Source organism: Onychomys torridus, chromosome 10, assembly GCF_903995425.1.
Source record: "Onychomys torridus chromosome 10, mOncTor1.1, whole genome shotgun sequence".
In the NCBI taxonomy this organism is placed as follows: domain Eukaryota; kingdom Metazoa; phylum Chordata; class Mammalia; order Rodentia; family Cricetidae; genus Onychomys; species Onychomys torridus.
Window position 1 is genome coordinate 29,210,348 of NC_050452.1, and position 17,274 is coordinate 29,227,621.

At 50.2% G+C, this 17,274-nt stretch overlaps 1 protein-coding gene across 5 annotated transcripts in view; it reads left to right on the forward strand.

The window, feature by feature from the left end:
• Rgs12 (regulator of G protein signaling 12) overlaps positions 1-17,274 on the forward strand; it is a 96,032-nt gene that overhangs the window by 39,972 nt on the left and 38,786 nt on the right. For 4 of the 5 annotated variants that reach the window (XM_036201026.1, XM_036201022.1, XM_036201023.1 and 1 more), the window contains exon 4: positions 14,811-14,832. In XM_036201026.1, the coding sequence (XP_036056919.1) occupies positions 14,811-14,832 (22 nt within the window). Of the gene's footprint in view, positions 1-5,797; positions 6,164-14,810; positions 14,833-17,274 lie in introns of those variants that run through there. The other variant, XM_036201025.1, reaches the window with a different exon arrangement.

The following is a 17,274-nucleotide window of genomic DNA, read 5'->3' on the forward strand; positions in this document are numbered from 1 at the left end:
GCAAGTCCTGATCTCATATTAGTCATTTGTCCCTTTCAGAGACTGTAGGGCTGGGTGGTAGGGCGGTCACCTGTCCTTCCTGCCTCCTGTCATCTCCTACTGTTCCTTTAAATGACACTGGTGCTAACATTCCTTCCCAGGTGAAGATGTAAGCTATCTAACCCCTTCTTCTGAGGTCCCAATGACAGGCCAAGACTGGATTCCCCCAAAATTTGCTCTGGGGAACAGAGTTTATTGGGCTCTGTGCTGGCTAGTTTTGTCAGCTTGGCGCAACCTAGAGACAATGGATCTAAGGGAGCCACAATTGAGAAAATACCCACAGAAGATTGGGCTGTAGGCAAGCCTATAAGGAACTTTCCTAATTAATGATTGATAGGGGAGAGCCTACCCCATTGTGGGTGGTGCCATCCCTGAGCTGCTGGTCCTGGCTTCTATAAGAAAGCAGGCTGAGCAATCCGTGGGAGCAAGCCAGTAAGCAGCACCCCTCCATGGCCTCTGCAGCTCCTGCCTCCAGGTTCCTGACTTCTTTTGATGATGAACAGTGATGTGGAAGTGTAAGCCATACAAACCCTTTCCTCCCCAAGTTGCTTTGGTCATGTGTTTTATCACAGCAATAGTAGCCCTAACTAAGACAGACTCCCTCACAGAGCATAGATGAAGGGTTAGTCACAGGGCTGTGGTTCCCCCAGAGGGCTACATCTTGCAAGGCTTTACTCAGCAGGGATGAGGGCTTCCCCATAGTTCATAGGTGGCACTCCCTCCCCTCATCTCAGCTCCTTCAGCTTATATAATCTGGCCCCTCCCCAGGCCACGTGCAATGAAGCAGAGTTGCATACACCAGGTGGTAGGGAGAGACAGGGTGCTCAGGAGAGGGGGCTTGTGACTCTTCCCACCCCTCCATGAGAATATGTAAACAGTTAATAAGTCCTACTGGGACAATCCTTTTGCAGGGTAAGGGCCCAAATGAACTCCCCATGATGGCTTCTGCTTAAACTCTGAGGACCTTCATTCACAATAGGCAGCGATGTGCCCAGGAGAGATCTTGAGCCCAGGGGACTGCTGTCCACATTGGCAGACAGTGAACAGGCGGGGCGATAAAATGAGACAATAAGCCAGGCTCTCTGGGTGAAGAGTGGGGCATGGCTGTTTTGAGAAGGAGGCTATACTGACCGAGCCTTCCGTGAGAAGGAACCAACCACAAGGAACTCAGGTCACAGGCAGTGTGTCTGAAGGACAAGGAGAGCTGGGATGAAGCTTGGATCTTATTCTTGGTGTGATAGAGCTTTGGGTAAGTTTGTAGGGAGCTGAGGGAGAACAACTGCCCTTGGGCTTGGGATGGATGGTCCAGGCTTTTGCCTGTGACTCAGTTGGGCTGTGCCTGTGAAAGCTGATGTGTAGCTTAGTGTGGCTGTGTGTAGAAGGGCCTTGGAGCAACAAGTGGCAGTTAGATAGGGGCTTGTGTAGCTGAAGTTTTCTCTGGTCCTGCCCAGCCTCACGAACCCCGCAGCCACTTATAAAGTAATCACTCAGAAGCTTATATTAATTAAAACTGTTCGGCTATTAGCTCAGGCCTACCACTGACTAGCTCCTACACTTAAACTCAGCCCATTTCTGTTTATCTATGTGTTGCCACGTGTTCCATGGCTTTACCTATGCGCCATTACATGCTGCTCCCTGGACGGTGGGCCGGTGTCTCTTGACTCAGCCTTCCACTTCCCAGAATTCTCCTTCTCTGCTTATCCTGCCTATACTTCCTGCCTGGCTACTGGCAAATCAGCATTTTTTTTAATCAACCAGTCAGAGCAACACATTCACAGCATACAGAGCAACATCACCCATCAGGCCTGGAGGGCAGTGCAAGAGGGAAGAGCCCACAGTCTGCACAGCCATTGGGAGTCCAGGAGGCACTGTCCTGGGCTGGGGCCCTCAGAATCCCATCTAGAGGAGGCTGTCATTTTTCCATGTAACAGAAGCTGCAGCATAGAACCTGAGGGCAGGGTGGATAGAAGGTGCTTTGTGAGGGTCTGGGAGCTGGAGCTGCTCCAGTTAATGACCACAGCCATATCATTCAGGCCTGTATCTCAGCTGTTTTTGTATTATATTGGCACTGAGTGGTAAAGGAAGGGTTGGGATGGCTTGCAAAGCTGAGTGTGTGCCCTCTGAACCTTTCACAGAGAAGCTCGCTGTGTTCTGCTCTGAGCTTCCTGTAATTGTCTAGGCAGAGCCTACAGGGCTACAGCAGGAAAAAGAACTCTGTCTGCCTCTCTGTGGCTCTGGATTGTTCAATAGCCTGTTAAACAACTGAATGAATGAGTGAATGAATTTGTGGTGTGTGTGTGTGTGTGTGTGTGTGTGTGTGTGTGTGTGTGTGTGAGTGTAGGTCAGTGGAATTCAGTTCTCTCCTGTGTGCATTCCAGGGATTGAACTCATCAGGCTCTGTGGCATGTACCTTTATCCAGTGAGTTGGCATCTTGCTGGCCTTTGTTTTGTTTTTTGAGACAAGGTTTCACTGTGTAGCCTGGCTGGCCCTGAACTTGTAGCAACTCCTTTGCCTCTGCCTCTGGAGTGATGGGATTACAGGCAATCACCATCTATCTTACCTGCACATTGATCTTCTTGTGGCTCCCACATTACCCTATTCACGGGCCATGCCTGCCTGTCCTGTGTGCCCTGATCTCTGTCCCTGGCTAAAGTCCATGTTCTAGTCTCTACTCCTGCTGGCACTCAAGGGATCTGTTAGTGGCCCTACAGAGCACTGTGCTGGGAGGAGCTGGTTTGACCTCTTTTATCTAAGCTAGGGTTACTGCAGAGTTGCCTGTTGCTGTACGGCAATACTGTTTTGCTGGTACTAGCAATGGCAGGTTCTGGGCAGCAGGGGGTGCCCAAGTCACAGTTTTGCCTCCACCAAAAGTAGTCCTAGGCTCCAGATGTTGGAGAGCCATGAAGTAGTGGGAGGAGGCCCTCCGTGGGTGCTTTGATGCTGTCTGTGGACTCGGGCCACTCTTCTTGCTCGTCATCCAAGCCCTAGCAAAGCATGCAAAGGCCCCGAGTGGAAGCCAGGACGGAACACAGGGAAGGTGCCTTCTTGGCATTTGGCAGGGTTGGTTGCTTCCACTGCAGCCCCCACCACCCGCCTGATGCTGGAGGTTGCAGAGCGTGTTACCTTCTTCTCTAGGACAGCTCTGCAGATAGCTCCGAATAAACACTGTGTTCTTATTTCTTACATCTGTCCCTTGCTGTTTCCAGAGTTTTGATTTGAAAAGTGTGTTTAGTTTGGTCTTCACACTCCTATCTTCTCTTCCTTTATACGGGGAATTATTGTGGTCTGTATTCACTCAGAGACACACAGTAGGGGATCTCTACCTGGAGTAGTTCCTCGTTCAGTTACGGCTCACTGGGACCCTTCCGTTTCTGTACACCCTTTGGTCTGGGAGCACAGTAGCCAACAGAAGCTGATGCGGGTGCAGGCTGTGGAGAGCACCAGTGGGGGTGGGCCTGCTCTGACAAAGTGGGCAAGGGCAGGAGGCAGTGGGGGCCCTCAGGCTCTGCTCTGCTGTGATGGTGCTGGTAGGTGGAGGGGACTCAGCCTGGCTAGTTTCTCCTGCTGTTCAGTTGGCAATGTTTGAGTGAAGAACGGGAGGCTGGGCGGGGGGGAGCCTTTTGTCTGCACTAGAACTTTTCGGGGCCCACCTCCCATGAGTTCTCACTTGCACTTGGCCTTGGTCTTCTGCCCACTTAGAATGCTGTCACTCTCCTCTTGTCCCTGTGCTTCTGGCCAGCCCCTTGTCCACATCCCCATTTGCTCCAGCTTCCTTATTCCACGTGCTGGCTCTGGGGCAAAGGTGGCGTAAGGCAACTCCTGGGCTTCTGTGGGCACTTAGTAGGCACTTCTTGTCTGATGATACAGCAATCTTCTGGGTACTCTAGGTTTAGCATTCCACCTGACAGCTCACATGCACTTACTGATCTGCCGTGAGGTGGCTTTCACTCTGCTCTGGGCTCCAGGTAGCTGGTGTGGGAGGCGGCTGGCCTGAGCTGGAGGGTGGATAGTGACTCACTCTGAGCTGCCTAGTGCTTTCTGCTCACATCTCACTGTCTTGGAGGTCCTCTACTGATGTCTTCCTGGTTTCGTGTTCCTGAGCTGGCCATAGGCTTATATCTGTGAGGCTGTGCTGGGGCTGCTGGGCCCAGACTTGAAAACTCCCCGGCACTGGGAGTGAGCAGAAAGCAGGAAGGCATGTGAGGCTCTGGCTACCACCACTGTTATCTGTCACCCTTGGGCCCTGATCTGGCAGGCAGCTAATCAGTCCTTGCTCAGAGCACGTGTGGGTCAAGAAACAACAGGATGGCACTGAGTCCTGGATGTTGGCCTGGTTGTCTTCTAGGCCTGTCCTCAGATGAAAAGGCCAGTCTCAGCCTTAATAATGACCTCATCAGGTACAGAGGCTAGATCAAACAGCGGGTATGAGGAGAGGACGTGGCCTTAAGTCTCCAGGCTGCTTGTGGCTGAACCACAGCATCCATACAGACAAGATCCAATTGTTTTCTTCCTGATGGAACATACGTGGACTGCAGACTTTTCTGTTTGGGAAATGAAAGTAAGCTCCTAGCACTTGCTGTATAGAGTTCGTAAGTGTTGTATGGCTGGGTGGTCTCCCAAGGTGCCCGCAGGTTCCTCTCTGCACATTAACCGTACCTGGCACATGTGCACCTCGGTCACTCATAGCTGTTTCTGTGGACTGTAGGGCTTGTGGACTAGGATGTGCTACCCTCTGCACCCCTCCCAGGCCCTCAGACACTTGTCACTCTGACTGCTGTGTGTCACCTGCATGGAAACAGTTCCCTGTGGCCAGTAGCCATTGGATTCACAGGACTGACCACAGCCTCGAGCTGCTCACAGAGCAGAGGCGGTGCTCCCTTTCAGCAAGGAGCACCTCCGCAGAGGGAGGACTAGGCTGTCTGGGCCATCTCTAGCTGTGGGAATCACTCCCCTTGTTTGCTTCTTCCCTCGTAAGCCCCCTGTGTGGGTGTTAGCAGCCCTTACCTGTGCTATCGGTGGGGACGAGGGTGGTGCACATGAGCTCTGCCCTTGCTGCTTTCACTGGCTCTGTTCCCGTGTTCATGACTGCAGCTCCCCCAAAGCCAGTGGTCTAAGGAGACTCGGGCTGTTGCAGGTTCTCACCCTGGCTGGCAGTCACTGTAGCTTCCACTCGGAAGGGCAGGTAAGGCGCTGTGGCTTCAGCCCCTTGATGCTGGCCTTGTGGTCACATATCTCTCTCTAAGAAAAGCAAAGGTGAGGCTGGCCCTGGTTGTTCCAGTCTGGTGGCCTGAGAGACCCAAGGCCCGGCCCAGCCTAAAGGCCAGAGGCACTGCATTTGTCATTTCTGGGGCTGCCCCACCTAACCCAATGGTCTAGGGTGATGGAGGACTACAGAGCCTGCTTGGCCAGACACGATGCCTGGAGACACCTAGGTGAGCAGTTCACCGAGTCTCAGGGAAGTGGCAGGTAATTTTGCAATGGGACCCAGGTTATACCACAGTTCCTTTCTCCCTTTCTTGCTTTTACAAGCCAGGATCCGTCAGGTTCACACATTCTTGGGTTGTTCATACTTAGGAAGCAAACATAGCCAATCATGGATCACAGATGCTTCATGGAGGTGGAGGGGTTTTTAGGAACATACTAGATTCTGCTGGCTGCCACTGAGGAAGCGCGTGCATATGGAGCAGGCTTATAATAGAATCAGCGGCAACTGTAATTAAGGTTGCAAACCATACCACGCCGCTAAAACACAAATTCTCTGCAGCTGTTGTGCTGAGAAATTACCCCTATCAGCTAGTGTTGCTCTTCAGATTCTGTAGAGGAAATGCTTTAAAAATGATCTCACAGGGTGATTTATATATAAATGGCTCTTCTGTATGAGTCGATCAAGATAGAGTCAAAGTCCCTGGCAGACCACAGCTTCCTCGGTGTCCTGTTGCTATGGGTGACGAAGGGAGCACATGGAACTGAAATGTCTGAACTTTTCTGACATGCACAGGCACGCTGCTGTGTTGGATGAGGTTTTAGATCCAGGTGCCTGGCGCGTTATGGACATTTTCTTGTCTTAAGATGAATTTGGAAAAGGGGCTGTCAGATGATTCGGACGTTTTTACTGACCAGCAGGTAAGTGATCCAGCTGCTGTGTGTTGTGTAAATGGACTTCCGTAAGAAAGCTTGGCATCCGGGTTACTGCTTTATCTCTACCTGTTCCGGGAATAGTAGTTGTGGAATTTCCAGGTGCTTTGAAGTGTCAACTTTGAAGCTGCTTTAATGGGATCTGAGAGCCCAGTGGCGTGCGGACCATAGCAAGGACCACAGCCCCAGTGCAGGGCTGGGCTGGTCAGTAGGGCAGAGTGAGCTCCATGGGTGAGTGTGGGACTCAGGCTATCTGTGGCTACTTGGGACACTGGTCCCTCCTAACCCCTTGGGAGCCTGTACTGCCTGTACCCTGTGAGCCTGTCTGAAAGCACCGACGTTTTTCATTTAGTTACCCGTAGTAATTCTAACAGCTCTTAAAGATGTTAGTGAATGTTTTGTTGAAATACTGCATTTCAAGTGGATAAACATTAACATTTCTCTTCTTGTTAAATTGCTAGCTTGTAGCTCACATTTCAAAATATAACAAATTGGCTCTGCAGGAACATACAGAGGAGTACTAGAGTTTAATGTTTGGTTATTATAGGAGTGTATGGAGTTGAATGTGTTATAGAGCGTTTTTAAAAAATGTTTGAGAGAAGACAAAAAGAGCATTTTTCTTTTTGTGGCAGTTCCGTGTTGATAGGAAGGGAAAATAAATTTTAGCTTATATAGAAGACTGTCATTAATGTCTGGGTACTGATTTCAAATTTTTCCTTTCCTGGGAATTGCTTAATCTTTCTTCCTACTACTTAATTCACACTTCCTGGAGGAGACGCTGCTAGAATGTCAGCGTCAGGTGTGAGTGCAGGATGCTAGTGCACAGGAGGACGGCCAAACCCTTCCTTTGCCTCAGGGCCAGAACTGGTCCCATGGGTCGGGGTGGGTTTCCAGGGTAGAGCAGTTCCCACCAGTTGAGTATGTTTAGGTGGCGTGGTTGTGTTTGCAGTAGTGACAGCTCCCTGCTTCCTAGCTTTCTCTTTCCCACCAGGCGCTGGCCAGCTGAGTCATTCTGCTGGGGACCCAGACAGGTGCTCCCGTCTCGATGTTGGATGTAAAGCAGAGAGACTGTTCTCAAACCCCGGGTCCCAAGGGAATCTCTCTTTCCTCTGAGCCTCAGATTGCTTGTCTTTAAAATAGAGGGCTCCTAAGAATACTGGGGTTCTGTGTATAGTGTATATGCTCACTGCAGCCTTTCTTAAAGGGCAGGCATCTGTACTTTCTTTGCCCCGAGGCAAGGAGCTTTCTAGTTTTCCTTGGTCCTGTCCAGTGTCTCTCAGGGCACATGGACAGCCGAATGGGAATTAGATGCAGAGAGCCAAGAGTCTCTCAGTGGCTGGAAACACTGACCATGGCTTCCTCAGATTATGTAGATTGGGAACACATGTGCCCCTTTGCCATACATATGCTGGACTGCATGATCATTAGATGTGGTCCTGGGCACTGGTATAAGAACTACTTAAGGAGAGATAAAACCTGTAGTCAAAAGAAATATGAGTTATCATAGGAAAGTAGCATTTCCAATCTGCCAACACCCTTCCATGGTCTCCCTTTTCCTAGGTGGTCTCTTGGGAGTGGCAGTTGTACTCAGAAGCATTTAAGGTCCTGTGTGGATTGGGGTGACAGCACATCCCACAGGTGGGATGCTGTTTCTGCCCCAGGCCTCAGATGTTAGGACCAGCAGGTTGGGCCATGTGGTCATCATGGGACCACATTGTGGGAGAGTGGCCATTAGGTTGTACTGAGTTCTGTTTAATATTTGAAAGTGAAAACTGGTCCTGTTGTAAAGAAAACACATGACTTATTCTTTCTGGGCTGTGGGGAAGGCCCATTGTCTCCTTGGGGTGGTAAGTAGGACTTTAGTGGGTAACATGTACAGGGCATGCACCGGCGGCTCCTGCTGGGGGGCTCTGTTGCCTGTATGGCTCTAGCTGTACCCATGACACAGCAAAAGACCTTTGAGTTTGGTGAAGGCAGAGCCTTGTTGGGACATGGGGACATAAATGAATAGCACAGAAGATGAGTGTCAGGGGACTTGGGCTGTGTGGCGTGAGGGGCAGCTCAGATTCCAAGGTCCAGTGTCTGGAACCTTCTGACTTGTCCTCATACTGCCTGTCCTGTATGAAGAGAGACTGGCAGCTGTGGAGCTGGCAGTGTGGGTATGCTCAGTAGTGATGAGTACAGCTCAGCTGGTGGCAGCCGTGGGACGTGAGAAAAGCAGGCGATGTGTTTGAGGTTGCCTCTGCCTGGCTCTGTCTGGGCCTTTGTGGGCTGAGCTTGAAGAATATCGTGGAATCTTTTCCCTCTTTGAGTTTCTCTTTTAGTCAAATTCAATTCCCCTGTTGATCTGCCATGGACTACCTATGCCATGGACTACCTATGCCATGGACTACCTGTTGTTGCGCTCTGAAATGATGTTCTGACCAGGACTGAGCATGGCAGACCCACAGTGCTCTGAAGTGCACAGCAAGGTGAAGCTGGTCAGCGGCTTGTGGAATTGAACACGCTAGGAAGCAAGGATCAACTTAGGCTCAGAATGTTCACATGAACAACTTACTTGCATTAGGAAAAAATTAGACAGTCCAAGCCATTTATGTGGGCACTCACCATGGGTAGATGTCCACAGACCTATTTTCCTAGCAGTAAAAAGTGGAATAGTGTAAAGCTGCCTTGATGTGCAGTTGAAAGAGTGCTGCTGACATGTGTCCAGGCTATGGCTGGGTAGTGGCCCACTAAGATATTACAGTGGAGATTCACAAGACTGTGCTTCTGCAGAGGCACATCTCCTCCTGGTCCTGCAGGTCCAGCCTTTCCGCCATGTAAGGTGTTGTCCCTAACTCTGTCTTTGTCAACACAGGCTTTGTTCCAGACCTTGAAACTCAGGCACCTACACACCACACCCCCCAACCGTTACATTACAGCCTTCACTGTCTCCCTGGGCCACAGAACCCTCCGCACATCCTGTCTTCCCCTGGATATCTGGGAGCTCCATCAGACTTGATTCATCTCCCACCCCTATATCTGCTCCCCTAGCTCAGGAAAGGTTAGCCTCTGTCCTCTGACTCAGGCCCAGACTCTGATGCTTCACATCAGCAGCTGTAAACTTGACCTTCAGACTCCTAGCCAAGTTCACGTGTTCTCCCCTCCCCTTCCCTTTACCTTACTTGGAGTGCTGATTCCATGCTTGGAGTCTGTGACCCTTTGACAGGTCGATGGACAGGGACTTCCCTGAAGGGGCTGTGTGGGTTGGGTTTCCATGTTCAGTTTTGTAAGGAGTACTGCAGGCACAGGTGGTCAGCCATGGCTGTGTGAGTGTGGGCATTCTAGCATACGTTTCCCTACACAGCCCATCCTGATCATAGAGACTGCCTGTGGCCTTACCAGAGCCCAGGGTGGTGCCTAGATACAGTGGGGGCTGCTGGGAGAGGGATGGAGATTTGCCTGACTTACAGTAGGAGACACCAGGGCAAAGGCCTGGGTGCTTATGCCCGCTCAGCATCACTGCAGAAGAACATTTCAGTCAGATGCGACACTCAGCTGTGTGTGTGGTGCTTGCTACATGCCACCTTGTCGCAGTACTTGTCTGGACTAAGTGCTTCTCGGAATTGTCTAGGTTTCACAGCAGTGTGAGGAACACAGACGTGAGGCTCTGTGAGAGATGGTGTCCTTAGCTCCCTGGTCCCCAGGTCTTCTGATGGTACTGAAAATGGAAAAGCTCTTTTACAGTCTCCGTCTCTCCCTCTCTTTCTCTCTTCCCGCCCCTCTCTCCAAGAGCACCCCCCATTCCCAACCCTTTCCCCCTGAGGTCCTGCTTGTTGAGTAGCTCTAAGCAGAAAGAACTTGGATGTTCCCACTGAGCTGCCGTCTACTTTGGCTCTTGGATCGCAGAAGTTCTTCTTGTCCACTTGCAGGGGCGCAGCTGCTGTGCACCTCCTCCACCTTGCTCTAGGTGAACATGGGCTCCAGCTGTCCCTTTATCTTCTCTTAAAAAGAGAAGTATTGTATGGTGTTGGCGCACCTACGTACTGTGTCCAAGAGCATAAAGAGAACTAGTGGGCCGCAGGTTGTAGCTACAGGTACTGGGCTCTGATGCCAGCTCGGCAGTGCAGCCCAGCCCTTAGCTGGGGCTCCTTGGAGCTCTGCGGAGCCACCCTCCTTCTCATTCCACAGCCAAAGAGCCCCAGAGCAGACAAGACCTGGCCAGAGGGAAGCAAATGGGGGTGCCATCCAGAGGAGGTGCTAATATATCTGAGCCCAGGGAAGGGACCCTGCCAGATGAGAGTGCTGTGTGACACATTGGGTTAGAGCATGCAGCCAGCAGGAAAGGACTGACTCCTTCTTGGCAGCCATCAGCAGTCCTCAGACCAACCCCTGAGGGGAGGTAAGTATGCATCCCTTTAGGACCTGTGAACCCAGATTAGACACTCAGAGATGCACACTCAGATGCTTGCATACACATAACACACTGTTCCAGTTTGATAAATCACCCTGACCAAAAGCAACTTAGGTAAGAAAGGGTTTGTTTCAGCTTACATACACTTCCAGGTCACAGTCCACTTCTAAAGGACCCCAAGCCAGAAACTCCTTACAGTAAAGACAATGTCAAGAAAATAAAGAGACAATCTCACAGGCGAGAGAATACTTGCTAACCATATACCCATTAAGGGTTAGTAATATATGAGAAACTCAAACAGCTCAGTAGCAACAAGAAAAAAAAATCAGAACGAAAACACTTTACTTATAGGCTAGGTGTATAAGTGAAGCTTTTAATCCCAGCACTCCAGAGGCAGGGTCAGAAGCAGGCAAATCTCTGGCCCTGAGGCCAGTCTGATTTACATAGTGCATTGCAGGCCAGCCTGGGCTTCATAGTGAGACCCTGTCTCAAAAACTAAAAATAGAGAAATCCTTCTTGCAAAGTGGCAGAGGAGCTGGTTTTCTGAATAACACGTACAGACCATGTCACATGTGTCCTTCGTTAGGGAGATCACAGGTCAGTAAAGTGCTATGGACTCAGGAATGCCCATGCTCATTGATGTGGGCCCACACTTGGGTGGCTGAGTGTAGATTCCCACACAGATACCTTGTAAGGCGAGGATACACTATCTGGTATGGTGATCATCCTGTCGTGAACTTCAGGTATGCCTGGTCTTTATCTGGATAAAGAAGCCATAACCACGTCCTCCCAGGGAAGTTACTGACGTCAGTGCTTTATGGATAGTTTGTAAGGAAAGTGACCCCCTGTGACGCTACTGTGGAAACCACTGCATTGTTAGCAGTGGCACTGATGACATAGCGTGCAGTTTCTCACCACAGGTGACTGCACTGCTCACAGTTAGCCACAGTGTCCTCCTTCCCATGCCCTGAGGAGTATGAGAAACACCTCTGGTTATTCAGGCTCCTCCTGATTTCCCTCCTTCAGGAACATAGGCCAGCCCAGTCAGGTCCTGGCAGCACAGTATGACTGCTGTGCTGAGCCCATGTTGTGAACGCTCCATCCCTCCAATGCCCTGGGGGATAAAGGTTCTGGAAATCACAGTGTAATGTAAAAAGTCACATTGAACTGCAGGTGACTGGTTTACCGTTGAGACAACATCCTTTGGGACTGTCATGAATCCCAAGGAAAGGGGGAATGAGTTGGGGGCTCCTGCCTCTTCCCCTTCCTTGTGCCTCCTCATCCCTCCCTTACACCCGACCACTGCCTCCTCTCTTCTAATGGCACCATTCATTCTGCATGGTTTCATGACTGTTTGTCATTCCGTTGAGACCTTTCTAGTATGTGAAAGTGCTGATGTTTCTACTGACTCCTTGGAAAAATGATTTGTTTGTTTTGTGTGTATGAGTATTTTGTGTACATTTATGTCTGTGCATCATGTATGTGCCTTTTACCTGTGGAGATCAGAAGAGGGCTGTGGAGTTGCAGATGGCTGTGAGCTACCCTGCAGGTGCTGGGCATTTAACCCAGGTCCTCTGGAAGAGCTGCCTGCCAGGGATCTTAACCACTGAGCCATCGCTCCAGCTCATGTTTCTCCTGATTCTTGCATGTGTGGGCCTCCCTTGTACTGCAGAGTTTGTGCTCTGGTGCTGCACGTATAGAGACTGCTGAAGGTGGGGTCATGCTGCTGCTTCCCAGAGTACTGTGTCCTGTCTTGCCCCAGGACAGCCCCCTTGAGGACTGTGCCAAATGAGTGGAGCGTCTCAGATGAGACAGAGTGAGTGACAGTACTGTGGCCATGCTGCTCACTAGTGGCCGGGGCTTTTCCTTACCGCTCCCGATGCCCTGACTGCCTTCTCTTTCTCAAGGACTCTGACTTTTGTAACAGTAACATTAAAAAGTACACATCTCTGTCCCGACTTTTTCCTATAAGTTAAAACTGTTCCAAAAATGGAAAGGTTACCTTTTCTAAAAGGTGTCTCTTGAACTTGACTCAATGCACTGTCCGGTGGATACAGCGCTGTGCTCATTCGCACTTTCTCATGGGCATTGGTCCTTGAAGACCATCTTCTCACTGCCTGGCTTTGGCTTCTAGGCCCCTGTTTCTAGGCCTCTCTGCTTCTCTAACTGTGGGTTCTTCTGTGTGTTGAAATTTCCTGGTATCTGTGTCTAGTGGCCTATGATTTGAGGGGCTGCGTTTGTCTTGAGTAACACAAGGTTTACACTCTAAGATTGACAGGATTTCTGAATATGCACAACAGCAGGGATCTTCCTCACAGTCCCCAGGAAGAGCTGGCTCTGGTGCCTTTCAGCCTTACACTGTGGTGGCAGATGACTTGTCATGGCATGGGAAATCCAGCCTGTAAAGGAGGCCAGCAGACAGGATGGTCGAATACTGCTTGTAGATGTCCAGCAAGGGGAAAGTTAAGTGGCTGCAGGGCTGGGGAAGTGGCTCAGCAGTTAAGAGCACTGTCTGCTCTTCCAGAGGACACAAGTTCAATACCCAGCATCCACATAGCAGCTCACAGTCATTTGTAACTCCAGTTCCAGGGTTACAGACAATCTGATGCCCTCTTCTGGCCTTTTGGGGGCACCAGGCACACAAGTGGTGACAGACATACAGTCAGGCAAATAACAACATACATTGGTTGGTGACTAGGGGAACTGGATTCCCTAGACCTGGTTTTTATAGATTCAGACCCCGTCAGGGGTTGTAGCAGTCATAGTAAAGAAGTGACTTCTCTCTATGTTCCGTGACGGTCTCCTGGTCATAGGTGGAAGCTGGCTATCAAGGTGGACCCATTGAGTCCTTCATCATGTATCATAGCAGGGTAGTGAGAGGAGCCCCTCAGTGTCAGCCAGGGGGGATGGAGAGTTCTAGCTGGCTGCTTGGTAGGCTGGACATGGGGTGTAGAGTTAGACAGGAAATACACAAATCCAGGTGCCCTGGTGGGTTGTGGACCATACGTCCTTTGACTTACTTGGGGAGAGCGGACGGTGTCTTATGGCCATTGGTTCTAGGTGTTCCTGTTGGCGGCCACTGGAGTGTCTGTTGGACACCACCCGAGTAGATTGTTTTACTAGAGGGGTCTTACAGCATGCCCAGGGGAAACCCAGATCTGATGGTGAGCCATGCGCTGCTCAATTGCAGTCTGTCCTCTTAGAAGCTCTGTTCAGCTGAGACCTGAGTGCTATGGCAAAAATGGTAGAACCCTGACAGTACAAAGCCCAGGAGCATGGACCTAGGGAGCTTTCTGTAGGGCCAACTGTAGCCCAGGCCACAGGAGGGGTGTTTTCTGGGATCTTGGCATGCTGCAGACATGAAAGCAGTGCTGCTGGACCTGCTGTGTGTCACATGCCTATTCAAATGAGCACCTTGGCACTCCGCTGTCCTGCCTGCTTTTGGAGAGGAACCAGACTGAGGCCAGGATCCTAACCACAGGCTACACTGGCTCTTCCATGCTCCACCCTCTCCTACTGGGTCCTTCTGCCCCTGGCCTCCTTATCCAGCTACTTTTCCCTACTGGTCCCTATCCTGGGCCACTTGCCACCTGCTTGACCAATACCAAGTGTCCACATGAGCCCAGGCTGGCCTCCCTCACAGAATTGCTGACAGTTTTTATTCCCAGAGGATCAGCCTTTCTACCCAGTAGTTCTTAGCAACCCCCAACTCTTTTTATCTGCCCCCCAGACTTTCCCCAGGCCTGTAACAGCCACTCTCCCACTGTGTGTGTGTGTGTGTGTGTGTGTGGGGGGGGGGGGGGGTTAGGGACACACACACTTCCTGTCCTGCCTTCTCACAGCCCAGGTCCCACTCTGGGGTGGAGGTGACACTGGTGGATACACTGGGCCTGAGCTGAACAGTGTCTGGCACTGTGAGCCCTGCCCTGCAGGGTGCCCTCACTGGGGCATCAGTCTGAAGCGGCTATCACCAGGGCTGTTAATAAGACTGTGATGTCAGACATGCTGGGATTTGTTCTTTTCAAGTGAAAATGACGGCAACTTCCTCTTACAGGGAGTCACCAGCTGGGGCGGAGTTGGAGCCCCAAGGCTTGACTCACTGTCTGCTTCTCGGCACCTACCTGGGTAGCTGCCAGTCTCGCAGGACCTTGGGTTGTGTTCTTGATGGAGGAAGTGAAGTGCTGTTCCCTGAATCTTGTCATGAGATGCAATTAACTCATGTCTTTCTCTCTTTTTTTTCAGTCTGCAACTGTGTCTGATGGTGGTAAGTCGTATATATTTTATTATTTTTATTGTCATTTTCAAATTATGAAAATATATTTGCCATTTGATGTACTCAGGAAAGTACCTTTCTCTGCCTTTCTCTTGTGGGAGGGTCTCAGTTGGAGTGTCGCTGGGGGAGCGTCTTGGTAGCCTGGGCATGTATTTGACCAACAGGGCACTAGAAACTCCGAGATAGCCAGCACAGGTAGTGTGCTGGGCTGCAGTTCATGCTCCTGCACGCCTGTGATCAACAAGCAAAAACATGCTTGCTGATCCCTTGTACATCTAGCTTCCAAACGAGTAAGTTCAGCTTTCAAAGCACTTGCTGAATTTGAGCCATTCTGGAAGTTTCCTTCTTAAGGAAAGCATAGTAATGAATTGAGAGTGTGGGATGAAGAAAAATCAAAGCCTTTCTTTCAGTCTTTAAAATGTTTTGCATACAGGCTCTTTTAGTGTTACTGACTAGGAAGGGAAACACCAGCCAGGTTTCACTCCATTTCTCTGAGATAATTCCTGGTTTTCATTCAGAGTTTTTTTTTAAACAAACAAACAAACAAACAAACAAAAACCTGCCTAAAACTATTTGGAGGGTTTCATCTAGACACTCCTCATGCGTGTAGTAGTCTTAGTATGACAGAAAACTTGATATGATTTCTAGAAGCTTCTGTCGTCTCTCCTCACTGCTGCCCACCTCAGGCTGGTGCCTGTCTCCCACAGGACAGTGCAGGTGGAGCCTCTGACATTAGGAGCTCTGTAGGGGTCACAGAATGTTGAGTGGAGCAGAATACAGCTTGAATTACAAACCTGCTTATGCAAAACACAGACCACAGGGAGCCTGAGCACCCGTGTTAGCATATATTTTAGAATAAAGGGGGTTATATTTCCTGTGTTATGTACAATAATGATCGTGTCATTTAATCAGTCTTAAGCCAGGAGCAGGAAAAGCCTCCTTAATGCAAGAAAAGAAGTAGGACGTGCAGCCAAGCCTGGGCCAAGAATGCAGGGTCACAGCCTTGGTTCCGACTTCTCTTTTCTGGCAGAGGACATTTAGTCTTGTGGGAAATTTATATACTTGAGAGGTTTCCATAATCCATCAGTTTAATAGTATATAGTATTTCTTATTGACTTTCCAAAGTTCTTCCCTGTTGCTAGGAGTTGGGGAAGCCAGCCCTCCCCAACCCCAGCATCTCAAGTTGTCCCAGAGGCTTCAGAATGATGGGAAGCCCCTGGCTCCCAGCCCCCACCATGCCTTTCTGAGGAAGTGGTGTCCTGGCCAGGTGATTCCCCTGTCCCTGGGGGCTTTCCGCCCTCTGTCCCCTCCTCCTCTACCTCAGACCCCAGGGCTGTGGTCCTGTTCTTGCATGGAGGGCCTGCTATGGCAGGAGGCAGAGAATTTCAGTAACTATTAGACAGCCGGATATATTTTATTTGTCACTTTTCATGCTTTTGTTCTTTTTCTACTTTTAGTTTCTTTTCTGATTATAAGATTAAAATGAAGAGACTGTTCGGCTCAGTCTGTGTTCTAGGAGGTCAGTGCTATGTGCCATGGTTACGTTGGTACTGAAGTAGTGTATCACTAGTTGAGGTCCCTGGGGCTCAGGCCTGGAGAAGAGCCTCTGCCCTTCACTCTACTAATCCAGCTAAGGCCTTCCATTTCTCACAGGCCCCAGGAGCTCTTTCCTGCTCCCCCAACCTGTGCCCAGGCACCTGAGGAGAAGGGCTAGGCAGAAACTTGAATGTTTCCACACACAGGTATTTTATAGACTTGTTCAGTAGTAGACAGGTTCCCACATGGAGCCTCAGAACCGCAGCATCCCACTGCTTCTGTGGAAAACTATGCTCCAAGTGTAGGCAGAGATGAGGGGCCAGCTCAGTCTGTGCCCACTTGGGGCTATGGCTGCCTCCTCATCCAGCCTGGGCTGTGGTTATCAGGAAAGCTCATACTCTTCAGAAGTGTCCTGCATCCAGCTAACCATGCCCTTGACATGAAGTGGCTCTTTGCTCATTCCAGGCCGTGTGTAACGTTTGGTAACGTGTTCCTACCATGTCATTTCGTGCTGTTTTAAGGAAGTTGGGCAGTGCCACTTACTGTTTTGTTCAGAGTGTGCTTTTCACTTGTTCAGCAGGAAAGGGCTTTAGGCCACCACTGCACCACAGCCTGCACATTGGCCTTCTGTGGAGGGCAGACTGTCCCTAAGACAGCAGCACATCCTGCCTAGAGAAGGAGTGTCCCTAGCATAGAGACTTCTCAGTGACCCACTTGTTGAAAACTTATCCAAACAGAAAACAAGGTTAACCTGGAAGGCTGAAAATGTGTAAACCAAGTATGGGCTGGGGGTGTAGCTTGTGGTTCAAGTCCTTACCTAGCATGCTTGAGCCCAGGGATTTTATCCCAGTCTCAGGGAAGAAGGGAGGAGTGAGAAAGAGGGAGGGAGAGGAGAGG